Genomic DNA, 15433 nt, shown 5'->3' on the forward strand with positions numbered 1-15433 from the left:
ATCAATGTTTCAAAATGAAATGAAAATGTTAGTTTTGTTTGGACGTGGATTGCTTCCTTTAGGTTTTTTGGGGGAAAAAAGAAGTGAAACAATACTTTAAGTCAAATCAAAAAGTTGATTCACAATGAAAACTCTTGTTTTTTATAAGTTCAGAATTTCTGGAAAAACCTGAAAATTTTCAACTGAAATTTTGAACAAAGATTTTTTAATTTTTTTTTTTTTGGTAATTTCTCATAGGGAAAAATGTCTGTTTCTGACCAGCTCTGCTTTGTCCTATCCACAACTGTCATGTCTCTTATCCCTATTTAGATTGGAAACACTTCGCAGCAGGGACAGTCTCTTATTTTGGATTTGTTCGGCTCCCAGCACAACTGGGCCCTGATCTCTATTGAGTCTTCTTGGTACTACAGAGCTAGAAATAATTAGCAAGAACAATGGCAGCCAAGGTTTCACCCCAACACATGATTCATCCAAAACTGTTAACACGTGGAAATAAAAGGTTAAGAGGAAAGACTTTGGGATTCCTTTCCACGTCATATTGCCTGTAGGGCTGGGAGTTCCGCACTTCAGCCCTTAGGGCTTTCACTTCCATTTCTAACAACCAAACGCAACATGTACCCAACGTCAGCAAACTTGCACCCTAAAGCAAAACCTTAACAGTGACCACATATGCGTTTCTATCAAGAGCTCAGCACCTCTGACTGTCATGTGGCCCAGGCACTTGGCAAGTTCCTTTTGCCTTAACACAGCCAGGTGCTTGTTAAGGTTTTGTGGTTGGAGATAGTGACTGGGGGCTTGTCTACACTTGAAAGGCTGCAACGGCAACGCTGTAGCTGTGTCCCTGTAGCGCTTCAGTGTAGACACAACCTATCACCAACGGGCGGGGTTCTGTTGTCAATGGAGTTATGACTAGAAAGTTACAAAATACTATGTAGGCAAATACCCCTTCTGTATAACTGATCTTTGGGCAATTAGCATTTGAGAAGCATCGATATGGCCAAAGGACAGAGCCCAGAGTGTCTTAGATTTCTTGCGAAATGGGTACGTTTTTCATCAGACCAGGAACAAGTCAAATTATTCTCAAAGTTCATGATCTGGATTTTGGATTTTGCCACTTGAATGAGAATTTTATGAAGTAAAGGTTTAAAACTCCTGTGAAACTGAAAACATCCGACAACTCTGTAACCATCGAGCCACGTATCTCTCTTGTCCTGCTGAACAGATCCTGGGGAGTTTCACTGTCTGTAAGCCCAGCCATTGGCTCTTTGAACTCACTCCTCACAAGAGAACAGCAACTGTTTAATTCCATCAGGCCACCTGGCCATCGTACAGACCCACAGACTCCAGTTCCAGCTGAGTGTGTCTGTAAGTCCTCTGCCTACAACAGCTGCTGGAGTTTGTACAGGTCAGATTTGGTTCTAAACCCGGTTACTTCAAATTTTTCCAGGTAGGGATCAAGCAGCTTGGATAAGGACTATGCAGCCCCCCCATCCCCACTCTGCCTCATATCCAAGGTTAGTGTTTGGGTGGCTTCTTCACAGCACTGTACAGGGTTTCCTCAGGGGGCTTGGCTGGGCGTGTTGTCTTGGGGCGCTGCTCCACGTTGGCATAGATGGGCTGCTGGTCGGGGGTGGAAATCGTCACAGTGGCATAAGAAACCTCTTCTGACCCCTGAAATAAAAACCTCATTGATCAGAGGGAAGAAGCTAAAATAGGAGCCCAAGTATCTGCAGCTGAGCAGCCCCTGGCTTCATGAACTTCAGTGGGTCCCTTTAACCAAGTGACTTGTCTGGGCTGTGCATTGAGGACTTATCTCTGAGATCCCTAAAGTATCTGTGGACGGGTGCATTACCCCTTTCAGCCAAAGCAGTCTGGGTGCAATCAGGAAGCCCTGTCCTGTGGCTGAGCTATATAAACAGGAAAAGGAAGCAAGGGGGAGAACAGGGAACTGAAACCCAACTGCACATTGGCTATCTCAGGCCCTAGTTTGCTAGTGTGACTAAGCTTTATACAGAGTAAAATGGATTTATTTGGGGTTTGGAGCCCATTGGGAACTGGGTGTCTGGGTGCTGGAGACAGGAGCACTTCTTAAGTTGTTTTCTGTGAAGCCTGCAGCTTTTGGGGGATGTGGTTCAGACCCATGTCTGTGTTTGCAGCAGGCTGGCATATCCGGCTCAACAAGACAGGGTGCTGGAGTCCCAAGCTGGCAGGGAAACGGGCTCAGAGGTAGGCTCAGCACATCAGGTGGCAGTTCCAAGGGGGTCTCTGTGACCTAACCTGTCACACTCCCCTCCCCCGCACCTGTGATATTACACCTCCCTAGGACAGCATTTAAGAGGTGATGTTACCAGGACATATAATTTGCCTTACCAAATTTGACAGGTTGATGTTCTTGTCCCTCTGCACAGATGCTCCTGAAAGCTCTGGATGAGACAGAAAAGAGATCGAATTAGAGCCAAGTTACCGCAATGGGTAAGGGGGTAACTGCGGCTCTCACAGCTTTGCAGTTCTACGTTGCAGGGCTGACCTGTAACTGTTTTTCAGGGGACACACACACACTGAGCTCAGAAGACCTGAAATGTGTGAAAACTGCAGTGCCACAGTAAATCCAGCCCATTGAGTCTAGGTTAACTCCGTGCTGCCCTGCCACTGATCCAAAAGGAAATGGGTCTGTTTTCTAGGCGCTAACGGAGATCCGGCCAACTGCCCCAGTCAGTGACCGCTTTCCAACACCTGCACAATACAGCCCTCTGACCCAAACTCCAGCTTCTCTTTAGACTCAGTGCAGACCTAGTCTACTGAACCAAACCGAACAGGGGCATGTCAGCGTACATCCATCCAATCAATACAACCAAACTTGAAAAGATCCTTTGGTGCTAGCAAAAGCTCCCACATGAAAATGGTCTATTCTACAGGAATGGTCCCAAACGCCACAGCTGACAACAGCTGCGCTCCATTGTCTGAGGCAATCACCGGAGAGTGCGGTAATGTTTTTAGTAACAGCTGATCCTGTGGAACTGACTGACCCTGAAATGATCCATCGCTATCCACACACCGCCAGATCCTGGACTGATCAGAGCTCACCTGAGCTCTCAAGCCACGCTCCCACGCAGTGACACAGTGAGTGAAAAGGAAGGAGACCTTGGTGTTTAGGGTCAGACTTGGATTCCCTTACTTAGGGTAGCACCTTTACTCCACAGGGAGTCCCACTGATTTCAGTGATGGAGTAAGCAGCTACACAGCATTAGGGGTGTGTGTGAATATGCAGTTTAGAGCTGTACAAATAACGGATAGGGGAGCTGGCAACTTCAAAACCTTGAAATCACTTTTTGTTTAAGGTTAAATGAAATGTTTTGTTTAGATAAAATTGAAACGTTTCTCTTCAGTTTTGACTATTTTCAGCATTTGATTGGTTTTTACACAATTTTTGAAAGAAGAATTTGTTTCAAATTGAAAAACCCAAATGTTTAGTTTTGACATTTTTAAATGAAATAGATCAGTTTTTTTGGATGTGTAGGGTTGTTTTTTTCCCCCCTGAAACCATTCGACATGACTTGGCAAAACGTTTAGGTGTCACTGAGTCTACATTTTTTCTCTGAAAAATAGTTTGGGTGGTAAAATGTTGCCCAGCTCCAGCCGAGATGTAGAACAAACACCATAACCAGAGTTCTTCGCAGTTTTGGACAATGTTGCCCGTGGGTCTCTCATGCATTTCAGACGTGCTCTGTCGAGCTCAGCAGGGTGTAATAAGCAGAGAAGTCACTAAGGCCTGGTCTACACTGGGGGAGGCTCGATCTAAGTTACGCAAAAGCTACGTGAATAACGTAGCTGAAGTCGACGTAGTTAAATCTACTTACCGCGGTGTGTTCATTGCACTGGCTGACACTCCCCCGTCAACTCCGCCTGCGCCTCTCGCTTTGGTGGAGTACCGGAGTTGACGGGAGAGTGCTCAACAGTTGATTTATCGCATCTAGACTAGACGCGATAAATCGACCCCCGCTGGATTGATCCCTGCCTGTCGATCCAGCGGGTAATGTAGACAAGCCCTTAATGGCAGGGGCGCTGGAACAATGTGTATAGTGGGGTTGCTGAGAGCCATTGAAGCAAACTAAACCCCAGTATATAATGGAAACTACTTCAAGCCAGGGGGTGCGACAGCTCCCCTATTTCCAGCTCCTGTGCTTACTGGAGTTCTGGACTTTCCCATTTGGGAAGAGGGAGGGAAGCAAGGATCAGAAACACGACTCATTGGAGGACACATGGAGGATTTCACTTCCCTTTTTTCCTCTTCTTGGACAGTCTCACCAACATCACAGCAGCGAGCAGAAACAAAATGAGAAGCAGCAGGACACATGGTAGCAGGATGTGGAGGAGGATGTGTGAGTCTTGGGCCCTGTTGGAAAAAGAGAGAATGTCTGTTTCCCACTTTCTCCTTCAACTGCTAATTCAGCCTGGAGCAGCTGTTTGTTTGCACCAGGCCCACGGGGTCCAGCAGGTTAATATCCTAGTCCGGGCTAAATCTAACTCAGGTCACCTATCAAATGAGTTTGGCACCTGTATCAGATACAAATGTGAGTAGCCAGCAAGATGGTGCCGTCTGTAGGAAGAGTGTGATGCAGCAGGCATGGTCTGCGCCCTGTGCACGTGGGGGAACGAGACACAGGCCAGGGCTTGGTGCATTGGAGGAGATAATGTCACGTTTATTTTTAACCTGGTCTAGCTGTATCAGCACCTTTATTCGTAGATAATATTACCCCCTCCCTGCCCTTTTTTGTCTGCCCAGGTCATAGAAACTTTGAGGGTGAAGCTTTGTCTGGATCCCCTCGGGTGGGTTGGTCACACCCAGCCACCCCATCCTGCCCAGCTGACACTAATGTTGTAGCTGATGCTGGGTGGGGCAAGTTTAAGGATGTCCAAAGCTGCGTTAGTCTGGTGATTTCCCCCATCTCCTGGCTCATTTCTCAAGCACAGTGTTTTATCTGGACACTATCTCACGCTGCATGGGAATGTGCATAGCCAGCTACGTAACTAACTTCCTCTGTCCCTTTTTTGGGGCCTGGTCCACACTAACCCCCCACTTCGAACTAAGGTACGCAAATTCAGCTACGTTAATAACGTAGCTGAATTCGAAGTACCTTAGTTCGAACTTACCACGGGTCCAGACGCGGCAGGCAGGCTCCCCCATCGATGCCGCGTACTCCTCTCGCCGAGCTGGAGTACCAGCGTCAACGGCGAGCACTTCCGGGATCGATCCCAGAAGATCAATTGCTTAGGGCCGGACCAGGAAGTAAGTGTAGACCTGCCCTTAGTCTTGTCTTTGAGATGAGCAGAAATGAGCAGCAGCCTCTCTGGTATAGCTGATAAATATGAGCTTTAATCAACTTGTGGTGTCGTTTGTTAATTCTTTGGTATTTTCAGCTCCATTCCTAGAAACATTTTAAGCAAATATTTAACGTTATAAACATGCTTAAAGTTAAGCAATCATGTGGAAAGGTTTGTAGGATAAAGGCCTTAGACATTTTGGTTTCTTTTAGGTTTTTTCCTGGCGCCAGGGATTCTGTAGTTTTAATCCACTTTTATATATGGAGATATACCTATCTCATACATCTGGAAGGGACCTTGAAAGGTCATCGAGTCCAGCCCCCTGCCTTCACTAGCAGGACCAAGTACTGATTTTTGCCCAAGCTCCCTAAGTGGCCCCCTCAAGGATTGAACTCACAACCCTGGGTTTAGCAGCAAATTGGCCCCAAATTTAGATGTTGTAAAAATGTTTACAAAAACCTAAGACCACCAGAGATGTTTCCATGCATTCTTTTAAATTCCAATGTAAATAAATAAGGATGCCCCTTGCAGCGCTGGTATCTGGCAACCCAAACCTGGCAGGATTATGCTAGTCAGTGCATGGGCTGGAGTGGAACTAATTAGAAGCAAAAGTGAAACTGACCAGTCGGCTTTCATTCTGGAAGATGCACAGAGCTCAAAAAGTGAACAAAATATACGGGGAAAAGATCGTTCGATTTTTAAAATTCTTAGTTTGAAATAGTTTGGCTCTAGATCTTGCAGCTTGTCTACAGTTGGAGCTTGTTCAGTGCTGATTCGGCCGCACCCTTTGCTGACTCTCCTTGTCAGGAATAGATTGTATAGACCAGGATGTAGATGTCCATGGGACTAGTCATGTGACTCAAATGGCTCACGTGCCTACATGCTGGCTGGGGCAGACTCTCAGATCTGGTGCAGGAAGTGGGAGAAACAAGCTGTGAGGAGGGAAATGAATGAGGAAGGGGGATGGTTACAGCAGTCTGACCCCATGGCTTTCCCAGCAGGCAGGGCACACGCTTAGACTTTGTGGTCTGGGCTGTTATCACGCCTAGGGGTCAAGTGTGAGCTCGAGAGCCCAGGCCCCAGTGTCTGCACAGCTATTTTTAGCACATTATCGCAAGCCCCACGATCACAAGTGTGTGTCCCAGGCTGGGAGCTCGCACCCAGCTGCAGTGTAGACACACCCATAAGTGACTCTGGCTGGAGCTCTGGTACTCACACAGAGGGAGTGGTGTCCTGGTTAGTGGAGAAGCTGGATTTCCCTTTCTCAGTAGTTGTCCAGATGAAAGTAGGTTTCGAGGGGGAAGAAGAAGCTGGTGGCACTGTTGCTGATGATGACCTTTTTGTTGGGATTGGGGAAGAATTAGCTGTGGATAAAAACAGACTCAGTAAATCAGATTCCCCAGGACGAAATGACATTTTCTCAATGGGGCTAAACATTCTTGTTCCTAAAAACAAGGTTTAGGCTTCAAGAGACACAGGGGAGGGATTCTCCTCTCTGCCGAGGCCCCTGCAGGCTGCTCCCCTGGGCTAGAGGGGCCCTGAAAGCCCTGCAGTCACCAGGGCAGAATTGCCCCAGCATAAGACCTGCATCAGGCTGCAACAAGTGGCCCTATGCTGCTTCCCACCACTGAAAACATTGGCCTGGGGTATGCCAGGCTGGGGGGGCGGAGGGGGATGTCTCTTTCTGTCACTCAGGGTCATAGAAACTCTCTGCTTCTGGGGGATGCAGAGTAGTACATGGGCAGCCCATGGGGGCAGGTTGTGGGAAATTAGAGCAGCCACTCCTCTGCCTAGTGCATGTGACAGCTCAGAACTGGGAAGATGCCAGGGTGACTTAAAGCCAGCTTTGCCCCCCTCCCCCAGGGTGCGCCGCCCAGAGGCAGAGCAGAGAATTTTATCCACAGATTCTTCACCTCTGGCCAGCCCATGCTTTGCTGAACTAACACTCCAGCAACAGAGTTAGTACATCCACCCTCGCTGTCCTCTTTGCCCCTCTCTCTCTGGCTGGTACCCACAGCAGCAACTGCAAGATGAAAGCAGCCAGGGAACAGGGCGTCGGCTGGCAAAAGCTGTCGGAATCCACAGCTTTTTAGAAAATGTGTAAACTGTCTCTGGTTTTCACTCATGGAGTTCCACAGGTTGACACTGGCTGCGAGTCTTTTATTCACTTGGAACTTCCCCATTCCTATCAGCAACAGTGATACCTAGACCCCACTGCTGCCAGCTCCTGTCCTCTTCCGGTTCTGGAGTCCCCCCACAGGGCATTAACAGCCCCACCCTCGGGAACCAAAGCCGAGTCCCCAATCAAGGTTCCCCCTTAAACCCGAGCGAGTGACTGGGAGCTCAGTGAGTAACACGAGTCCGCAGGCTCCAGACGAGGGCGGGACACACACAATCTATGATGAGAACAGCGCAGGGTGAAAGCAGAGCCCCTTCCCCCGCTGCAAACCCCCCTCCACACGTGGAACACAGCCCAGTGCAGGAAGAAACTGCCCTGCTGTGTTATTTACAGGTGCTGCACCGGCCGGCCTGAGTGAGGGGCGGTCACCGTGTTCCCTGGGGCGAGCGCTGGGCGGGGCACTAGGAAGGAAACTGGGATGGATCTAAACCTGACTCTCCAGGGCAGCGACTTGATAGACACCCTGGTGTCCCTCCACCCCCTCCGCACACACGTGTCCAGTGCTGCAGCCCCGCAGAGCCCAGCGCGCCGGACACCGGCCTGCCTGGCTGCGGGCCCCGCACTCCCGCGTTCCCTCGAAGAGCGGCGCCGGGATTTACCTGGGGAGACGGTGACTTCCACAGCGGCCCTGAGATCAAGAAGCCCAGTTCTCACTACCCCGCAGCGGTACGTGCCGGCGTCTGCCCGTGTCAGGTTGTCCAGGGTCACAGTGAACACGCGCTGGGTGTGATTGTCTCGGATGGAGACTCTGCCCCGCGTCACCTCCGCCTCCGACCCATCGGTCTCAACGATGTGACCGTTGCACCAGAACCAACCTTCTACCAAACTTCCTCCTTCCCGGCACCAGAACTTGTGATAATCCTCATAGCCCGTCCGGTACCGGCACCGCACAGCCACTGACCCGCCCGGGGGGCCGCGCACTGCCCCGGGGCCCGTCACCGCCCAGCAGCCTGCGAGAGACAGAGCCAGTGAGACCCGGGCCCCGTTTCCATCGGAACAAACACAAAATGCCCCCAGCGCCCCGGGGCACGTTGTGGCGCCACCTGAGCCTCTGACCCGTGAGCCGAGGAGAGGAGCCGGGCACCGCTATACTTAACGTTATAAACATGCTTAAAGTTAAGCAAGTATGTGGAAGGGTTTGCAGGATAAAGGGCTGAGACATTTTGGTTTCCTTTAGGTTTTTTCCTGGTGCCAGGGATTCTGTAGTTTTAATCCACTTTTAATTTTAGCTGATAGAAACATTATTTTGTTTAAAGGGACAGCATCAGCTCTAATTTGGCCCCAAATTTAGATGATGTAAAAATGTTTACAAAAACCTAAGACCAATGGAGATCTTTCCATGCATTATTTTAAATTCCAATGTAAATAAGTAAGGATGCCCCTTGCAGCGCTGGCATCTGGCAACCCAAACCTGGCAGGATTATGCTAGTCAGTGCATGGGCTGGAGTGGAACTAATTAGAAGCAAAAGTGAAACTGCATTCGATTTTTAAAATTCTTTAGTTTGAAATATTTTGGCTCTAGATCTTGCAGTTTGTCTACAGTTGGAGCTTGTTCAGTGCTGATTCGGCCGCACCCTTTGCTGACTCTCCGTGTCAGGAATAGATCGTATAGACCAGGATGTAGATGTCCATGGGACTAGTCATGTGACTCAAATGGCCCATGTGCTTACATGGTTGCAGGGACAGACTCTCAGACGTGGTGCAGGAAGTGGGAGACACGAGCTGTGAGGTGGGAAATGAATGAGGAAGGGGGATGGTTACAGCAGTATGTCCCCATGGCTTTCCCAGCAGGCAGGGCACGTGCTTAGACTTTGTGGTCTGGGCTGTCATCACGCCTAGGGGTCAGGTGTGAGCTCGAGAGCCCAGGCCCCAGTGTCTGCACAGCTATTTTTAGCACATTATCGCAAGCCCCACGATCACAAGTCTGTGTCCCAGGCTGGGAACTCGCACCCAGCTGCAGTGTAGACGCACCCATAAGTGACTCTGGCTGGAGCACTGGTACTCACACAGAGGCAGTGGTGTCCTGGTTAGTGGAGAAGCTGGATTTCCCTTTCTCAGCAGTTGTCCAGAGGGAAGTAGATATTGAGGGGGAAGAAGAAGCTGGTTGCACTGTCACTGATGATGACCTTTTTGTTGGGGTTGGGGAAGAATTAGCTGAGGATAAAAACACTCAGTAAATCAGATTCCACGGGACGAAATGCCGTTTTCTCAGTGGACCTAACATTTTTGTTCCTAAAAACAAGGTTTAGGCTTCAAGAGACACAGGGGAGGGATTCTCCTCTCTGCCGAGGCCCCTGCAGGCTGCTCCCCTGGGCTAGAGGGGCCAGGAAAGCCCTGCAGTCACCAGGGCAGAATTGCCCCAGCATAAGACCTGCATCAGGCTGCAACAAGTGGCCCTATGCTGCCTCCCACCACTGAAAACATTGGCATGGGGTATGTCGGGCTGGGGGGGGGCAGCATGTCTCTCTCTGTCACTCAGGGTCATAGAAAATCTCTGCTTCTGGGGGATGCAGAGTAGCACATGGGCAGCCCCTGGGGACAAGCTGTGGGAAATTACAGCAGCCACTCCTCTACCTAGTGCATTTGACAGCTCAGAACTGGAAAGATGCCAGGGTGACTTAAAGCCAGCTTTGTCCCCCTCCTCCTGGAGTGCGGCGCCCAGAGGCAGAGCACAGAATTGTAGCCACAAATTTTTCACCTCTGGCCAGCCCATGCTTTGCTGAACTAACACTCCAGCAACAGAGTTAGTACATCCACCCTCGCTGTCCTCTTTGCCCCTCTCTCTCTGGCTGGTACCCACAGCAGCGACTGCAAGATGAAAGCAGCCAGGGAACAGGGCGTCGGCTGGTGAAAGCTGCCAGAATCGACAGCTTTTTAGAAATGTGTAAATTGTCTCTGGTTTTCGCTCACGCCCCTTTATCTGGTTTAAGTGCAGTGAGGAGTCTCTGCGTCCAGATGCTGAATCAGGGCAGAGCCTCCTGCCTGGAAGAGACACTGGTTACTGATTTCCCTGCCACAGTAAGTAAACAATGCACCTTGCTACGCTCCTTCCTGGGGGCACAGTCTGCACTGGGGGGGTGCAACCTGTCAGGATCAAGGATCACAAGTCAATCCATGTAGATTTCAGGGCTGGAATTGGACTCCACTAATGGGAATTCTTTATGAATGTGAGATTTGTGTATTGGGCTGGGAACTAAAGGGCAGGGCCAATATTTATATTTCCCCTTAACCAGTGGGGTAGGGCATAAAGCGGGGGAGGGGAAAGGAAACGGGAGGCTGGTCCCCACAAAACATCAGCCCTCTCCTAAGAACATAAGAACGGCCATTTCGGGTCAGACCAAAGGTCCATGTAGTCCAGTATCCTGTCTTCTGACAGTGGCCAATGCCATGTGCTTCAGAGGGAATGAACAGAACAGGTAATTATCGAGTGATCCATTCCCTGTCACCCATTCCCATCTTCTGGCAAACAGAAGCTAGGGACATCCAGAGCATGGGTTTGTATCCCTGCCCATGCTGCCTAATAGCCATTGATGGACCTATCATCCATGAACTTATCTAGTTCTTTTTTTAACCCTGTTATAGCCGTTGACCTTCACAACATCCCGTGGCGAGGAGTTCCACAGGTTGACACTGGGAGTCTTTTATTCACTTGGAACTTCCCCATTCCTGTCTGCAACAGTGATACCCAGACTCCACTGCTGCCAGCTCCTGTCCTCTCCCAATTCAGGAGGAGTCCCACAGGGTACTCACATCCCCGCCCTCAGGAACCAAAGCGGTGTCCCCCATCAAGGTTCCCCCTTAAACCGGAGCAAGTGGCTGGGAGTTCAGTGAGTAACACGAGTCCGCAGGCTCCAGACGAGGGCCGGACACACACAATCTATGATAAGAGCTGCCCAGGGTGAAAGCAGAGCCCCTTACCCGCTGCAAACCCCCCTCCACACCCGGGACACGACCCAGTGCAGGAAGAAGCTGTCCTGCCGCATTATATACAGGTGCCGGCCTGGGTGAGGGGCGCTCACCTTGTTCCCCGGGGCGAGCGCTGGGCGGGCCACTAGGAAACCGGCCTGGATCTAAAATTCACTCTCCAGGGCAGCGCCTTGATTGACAGCCCGGTGCCCCCCCACCCTCCTCCGCACACACGTGTCCAGTGGTGCAGCCCCGCAGAGCCCAGAGCGCCGGACACCGGCCTGCCTGGCTGCGGGCCCCGCACTCCCGCGTTCCCTCCAAGAGCGGCGCCGGGATTTACCTGGGGAGACGGTGACTTCCACAGCGGCCCTGAGATCAAGAAGCCCAGTTCTCACTACCCCGCAGTGGTACGTGCCGGCGTCTGCCCGTGTCAGGTTGTCCAGGGTCACAGTGAACACGCGCTGGGTGTGATTGTCTCGGATGGAGACTCTGCCCCGCGTCACCTCCGCCTCCGACCCATCGGTCTCAACGATGTGACCGTTGCACCAGAACCAACCTTCTACCAAACTTCCTCCTTCCCGGCACCAGAACTTGTGATAATCCTCATAGCCCGTCCGGTACTGGCACCGCACAGCCACTGACCCGCCCGGGGGGCCGCGCACTGCCCCGGGGCCCGTCACCGCCCAGCAGCCTGCGAGAGACAGAGCCAGTGAGACCCGGGCCCCGTTTCCATCGGAACAAACACAAAATGCCCCCAGCGCCCCGGGGCACGTTGTGGCGCCACCTGAGCCTCTGACCCGTGAGCCGAGGAGAGGAGCCGGGCACTGCGGAGAGATGGAGGGACCCGCCTCATGGCCGGCCGGGCAATAACCCCCCAACAATCACTTCCCCCCCCCGCCACAGACAGGGGCAGGTTTCCGCTAACGCCCCCCTCCTCTCAGAGTCCATGACGTGAAACTGGGTCAGCGGGATCCCTGGTCCCCTTCCTTCGTGCTGGGTCCGTCATCACCAACTCCCGGGAAAGACCCCCCCCAGGGGAGTTTCCCCTCCCCCAGTTCCTGAGCCGGGACAGGGAGAAGGATCCGCTCTGCAGGAAGCGCAGAGGGCGGCTGGCGCTCAGAATAAACCACAGCAGAAAACGTGTTTGCAGGATCATAGGGGCTGCAAGTCTGGACCCCCCCCTAAACCCTCTGATTGAGCATCACGGGAAAATGTGGGGGCCAATGTACCTTACACAGACTCTTCATGGCCACAGAGAGACTCCGGGACACTCCCGTTGTCCCCTTCTGGGCTGGGAAGTTTTTGGTCACTTACAAATGTAAAGCACCAACCTGCAGTATCTTTAGCACCAGGGGAGCTCTGCAAACAAGCTCCTATTGACTGAGCAGCTACATGAACCGCGAGGAGCCGTTCAGATGATACAGGCCCCGAGCGAGAGGCAGGTACTTTACAAAGGCACAAAATCCCAGTCTCCGGGAGCGGTGCTCTGGGGTCCTGCAGGCTCTGGGGCCGTTCCTGGAATCCCTCCTCAGCAGCCGCTCGCCGATAACACACACGTGGGTGTGCGACGGGCCCGAGGAGAACAACGCTGGCTGGTTCTGCTGGGGCATACGCCGCTCACTGCTGCCTTACCTGGGAAAAGCATCCAACCCAGAATGGGGAAAATCCTCATTGTTATGCCTCTGCCCGCAGCCGGGTGGTACGTCGATTCCGGGGAGTCTCTCCAGGAAAATCCTTCCTTTGTGTTCCTAGGAAGCCCCGGGTCCGGGTTTCTCCTGTAGGCGTTAGCAATGAAACAGACTGTCTAACAACTAGTTCTTTCACTTCAAGGGTTCCTCTTATCTGCGCTACCTCACTTCCCTCGGGAAACGCTAAGGGGGAAGTGGCTGGTGTCTGGCTCAGTCGATGGTGGTTTGATTGCTGTGGGTGTTGTGTTTTTGTTTGGTGATTTTGTTTGCAAGCACCATGGCCTATTACAGGGTCTGGTGGAAAATTGAATCTGCAGTAGCAAGGGGTTCCTGATATTTCTGTGGATTTCCACCATCAAACCCTTCATTTTAAACACGCAAATATTCTCAGTCTTCTCTTATTTGGCAGATCTGCCCTGGGCAGTGTGTAAACCAACTTCCTGCTGCCCAGTGACCCAGCCTAGCCTTGCAGAAAATGGACAATAGCAACCGCAAAAAAATGAACTCATCCAGTGGCACCACATGCCTCTTAACGTTTTAACTTTGTTCTTAGATCTGATTGAAAGGTTTAGTGTGGAAAGCTTTCCTGCTTCTGATCAATGTGTAATTGAAACTGAAATCTTTGTGGGAAAATTCCGTGAAATGTGTGAATTCTTTTTATTTTGAATCAACGTTTCAAAATGAAATGAAAATGTTAGTTTTGTTTGGACGTGGATTGCTTCCTTTAGTTTTTTTTTTGGGGGGGGGGGTAAATGAAGTGAAACAATACTTAATCAATTCAAAAAGTTGATTCAAAATGAAAATTCTTGTTTTAATAAGTTCAGAATTTGGTAATTTCTCATAGGGAAACATGTCTGTTTTCTGACCAGCTCTGCTTTGTTCTACCCCCAACTGTCATGTCTCTTATCCCTATTTAGATTGGAAACACTTCGCAGCAGGGACAGTCTCTTATTTTGGATTTGTTCGGCTCCCAGCACAACTGGGCCCTGATCTCTATTGAGTCTTCTTGGTACTACAGAGCTAGAAATAATTAGCAAGAACAATGGCAGCCAAGGTTTCACCCCAACACATGATTCATCCAAAACTGTTAACACGTGGAAATAAAAGGTTAAGAGGAAAGACTTTGGGATTCCTTTCCACGTCGTATTGCCTGTAGGGCTGGGAGTTCCGCACTTCAGCCCTTAGGGCTTTCACTTCCGTTTCTAACAACCAAACGCAACATGTACCCAACGTCAGCAAACTTGCACCCTAAAGCAAAACCTTAACAGTGACCACATATGCGTTTCTATCAAGAGCTCAGCACCTCTGACTGTCACGTGGCCCAGGCACTTGGCAAGTTCCTTTTGCCTTAACACATCCGTATTGCCTGTAGGGCTGGGAGTTCCGCACTTCAGCCCTCAAGGCTTCCACTTCCGTTTCGAAACAACCAAATACAACATGTACCCAATGTCAGCAAACTTGCACCCTTAACAGTGACCTCCTATGCATTTCTATCAAGAGCTCAGCACCTCTAACTGTCACATGGCCCCAGGGGTGAAAGTAACTTAAGGGACTTACTGGTATGCAGGGCAGCCGGGGTCCTGGGCAAGGTGGGGGGTGGGGTGGGGGCTCTGGGCCTCGGGCAGAAGGGGAGGGGCTGGGGACAGACTCCCCGAGCCAGCCCTTCAGTGCTGCCAGGCCCACACCGCCCGGGGCTCTGGCGGTGATTTAAAGGGCCTGGAGCCGCGAGCCCTTTAAATTGCCACCGGAGCCCTGGGGTAGCGGCGGTGACCGGGAGCCCCGGGGCTCTGGCAGCAATTTAAAGGGCCCGGGGCTCCAGCCGCTGCCAGGAGCCCCAGGCCCTTTTAAATCACCGGGTCTGAGGGCAGCTGCCCCTTTTGCCCGCGCCATCAGCAGCCCTGCTGTACCGGACCGGATCAGCTTACTTTCACCTCTGCATTGGAGCCACAGTGGCTTACGCCTGCAGTGACTTTGGCTTTTTGTTCTCCCCTCTCTCCCACGGGCAGCTCTTTCTCACTTGGTCTTCTCAGTTGGACTCTCCTGTCACACTCATGCAGCTTCCAGCAGGGATTTTTCTCTCTGACACCAGTAAGTGCTAAGGATTCAGATACCTGCCTGCCAGAGGGGCAGAGAGCCAGACAGATGTCTCCAGGAGAGCCGCTCTGCAGAACACGAGGAAAAAGCTTTATTGCAAAACACATTTCATTGGTGCCGTGTGTTACGGGTTAGCAGTAAGTGAGATGACCACTTTCGAGATACAATCTGAGGCTAACCTCTCTGTGTGCATGTCCGTGATTATGTTTGAGTCATTCCCAGGAGCTTGCTGTAGAAGAGACCG

General features: G+C 51.1%; 1 protein-coding gene across 1 annotated transcript; it reads right to left on the reverse strand.

Annotated features, from left to right (window-relative positions):
* Positions 1-1278: 1278 nt before the first annotated feature.
* Positions 1279-13052, reverse strand: LOC128847870 (CMRF35-like molecule 3). The gene is made up of 8 exons (XM_054047602.1): positions 13040-13052; positions 11803-12098; positions 9508-9610; positions 8101-8451; positions 6539-6686; positions 4306-4393; positions 2371-2423; positions 1279-1671 (listed from the first exon to the last, which is right to left on the reverse strand). Exons 1-8 carry the CDS (start codon positions 13050-13052, stop codon positions 1641-1643), a joined length of 1083 nt encoding a protein of 360 aa, XP_053903577.1. The 3' UTR covers positions 1279-1640.
* Between the last annotated feature and the right edge of the window lie 2381 nt (positions 13053-15433).

Source organism: Malaclemys terrapin, chromosome 13 (assembly GCF_027887155.1).
Source record: "Malaclemys terrapin pileata isolate rMalTer1 chromosome 13, rMalTer1.hap1, whole genome shotgun sequence".
NCBI classification, from domain to species: Eukaryota; Metazoa; Chordata; order Testudines; family Emydidae; genus Malaclemys; species Malaclemys terrapin.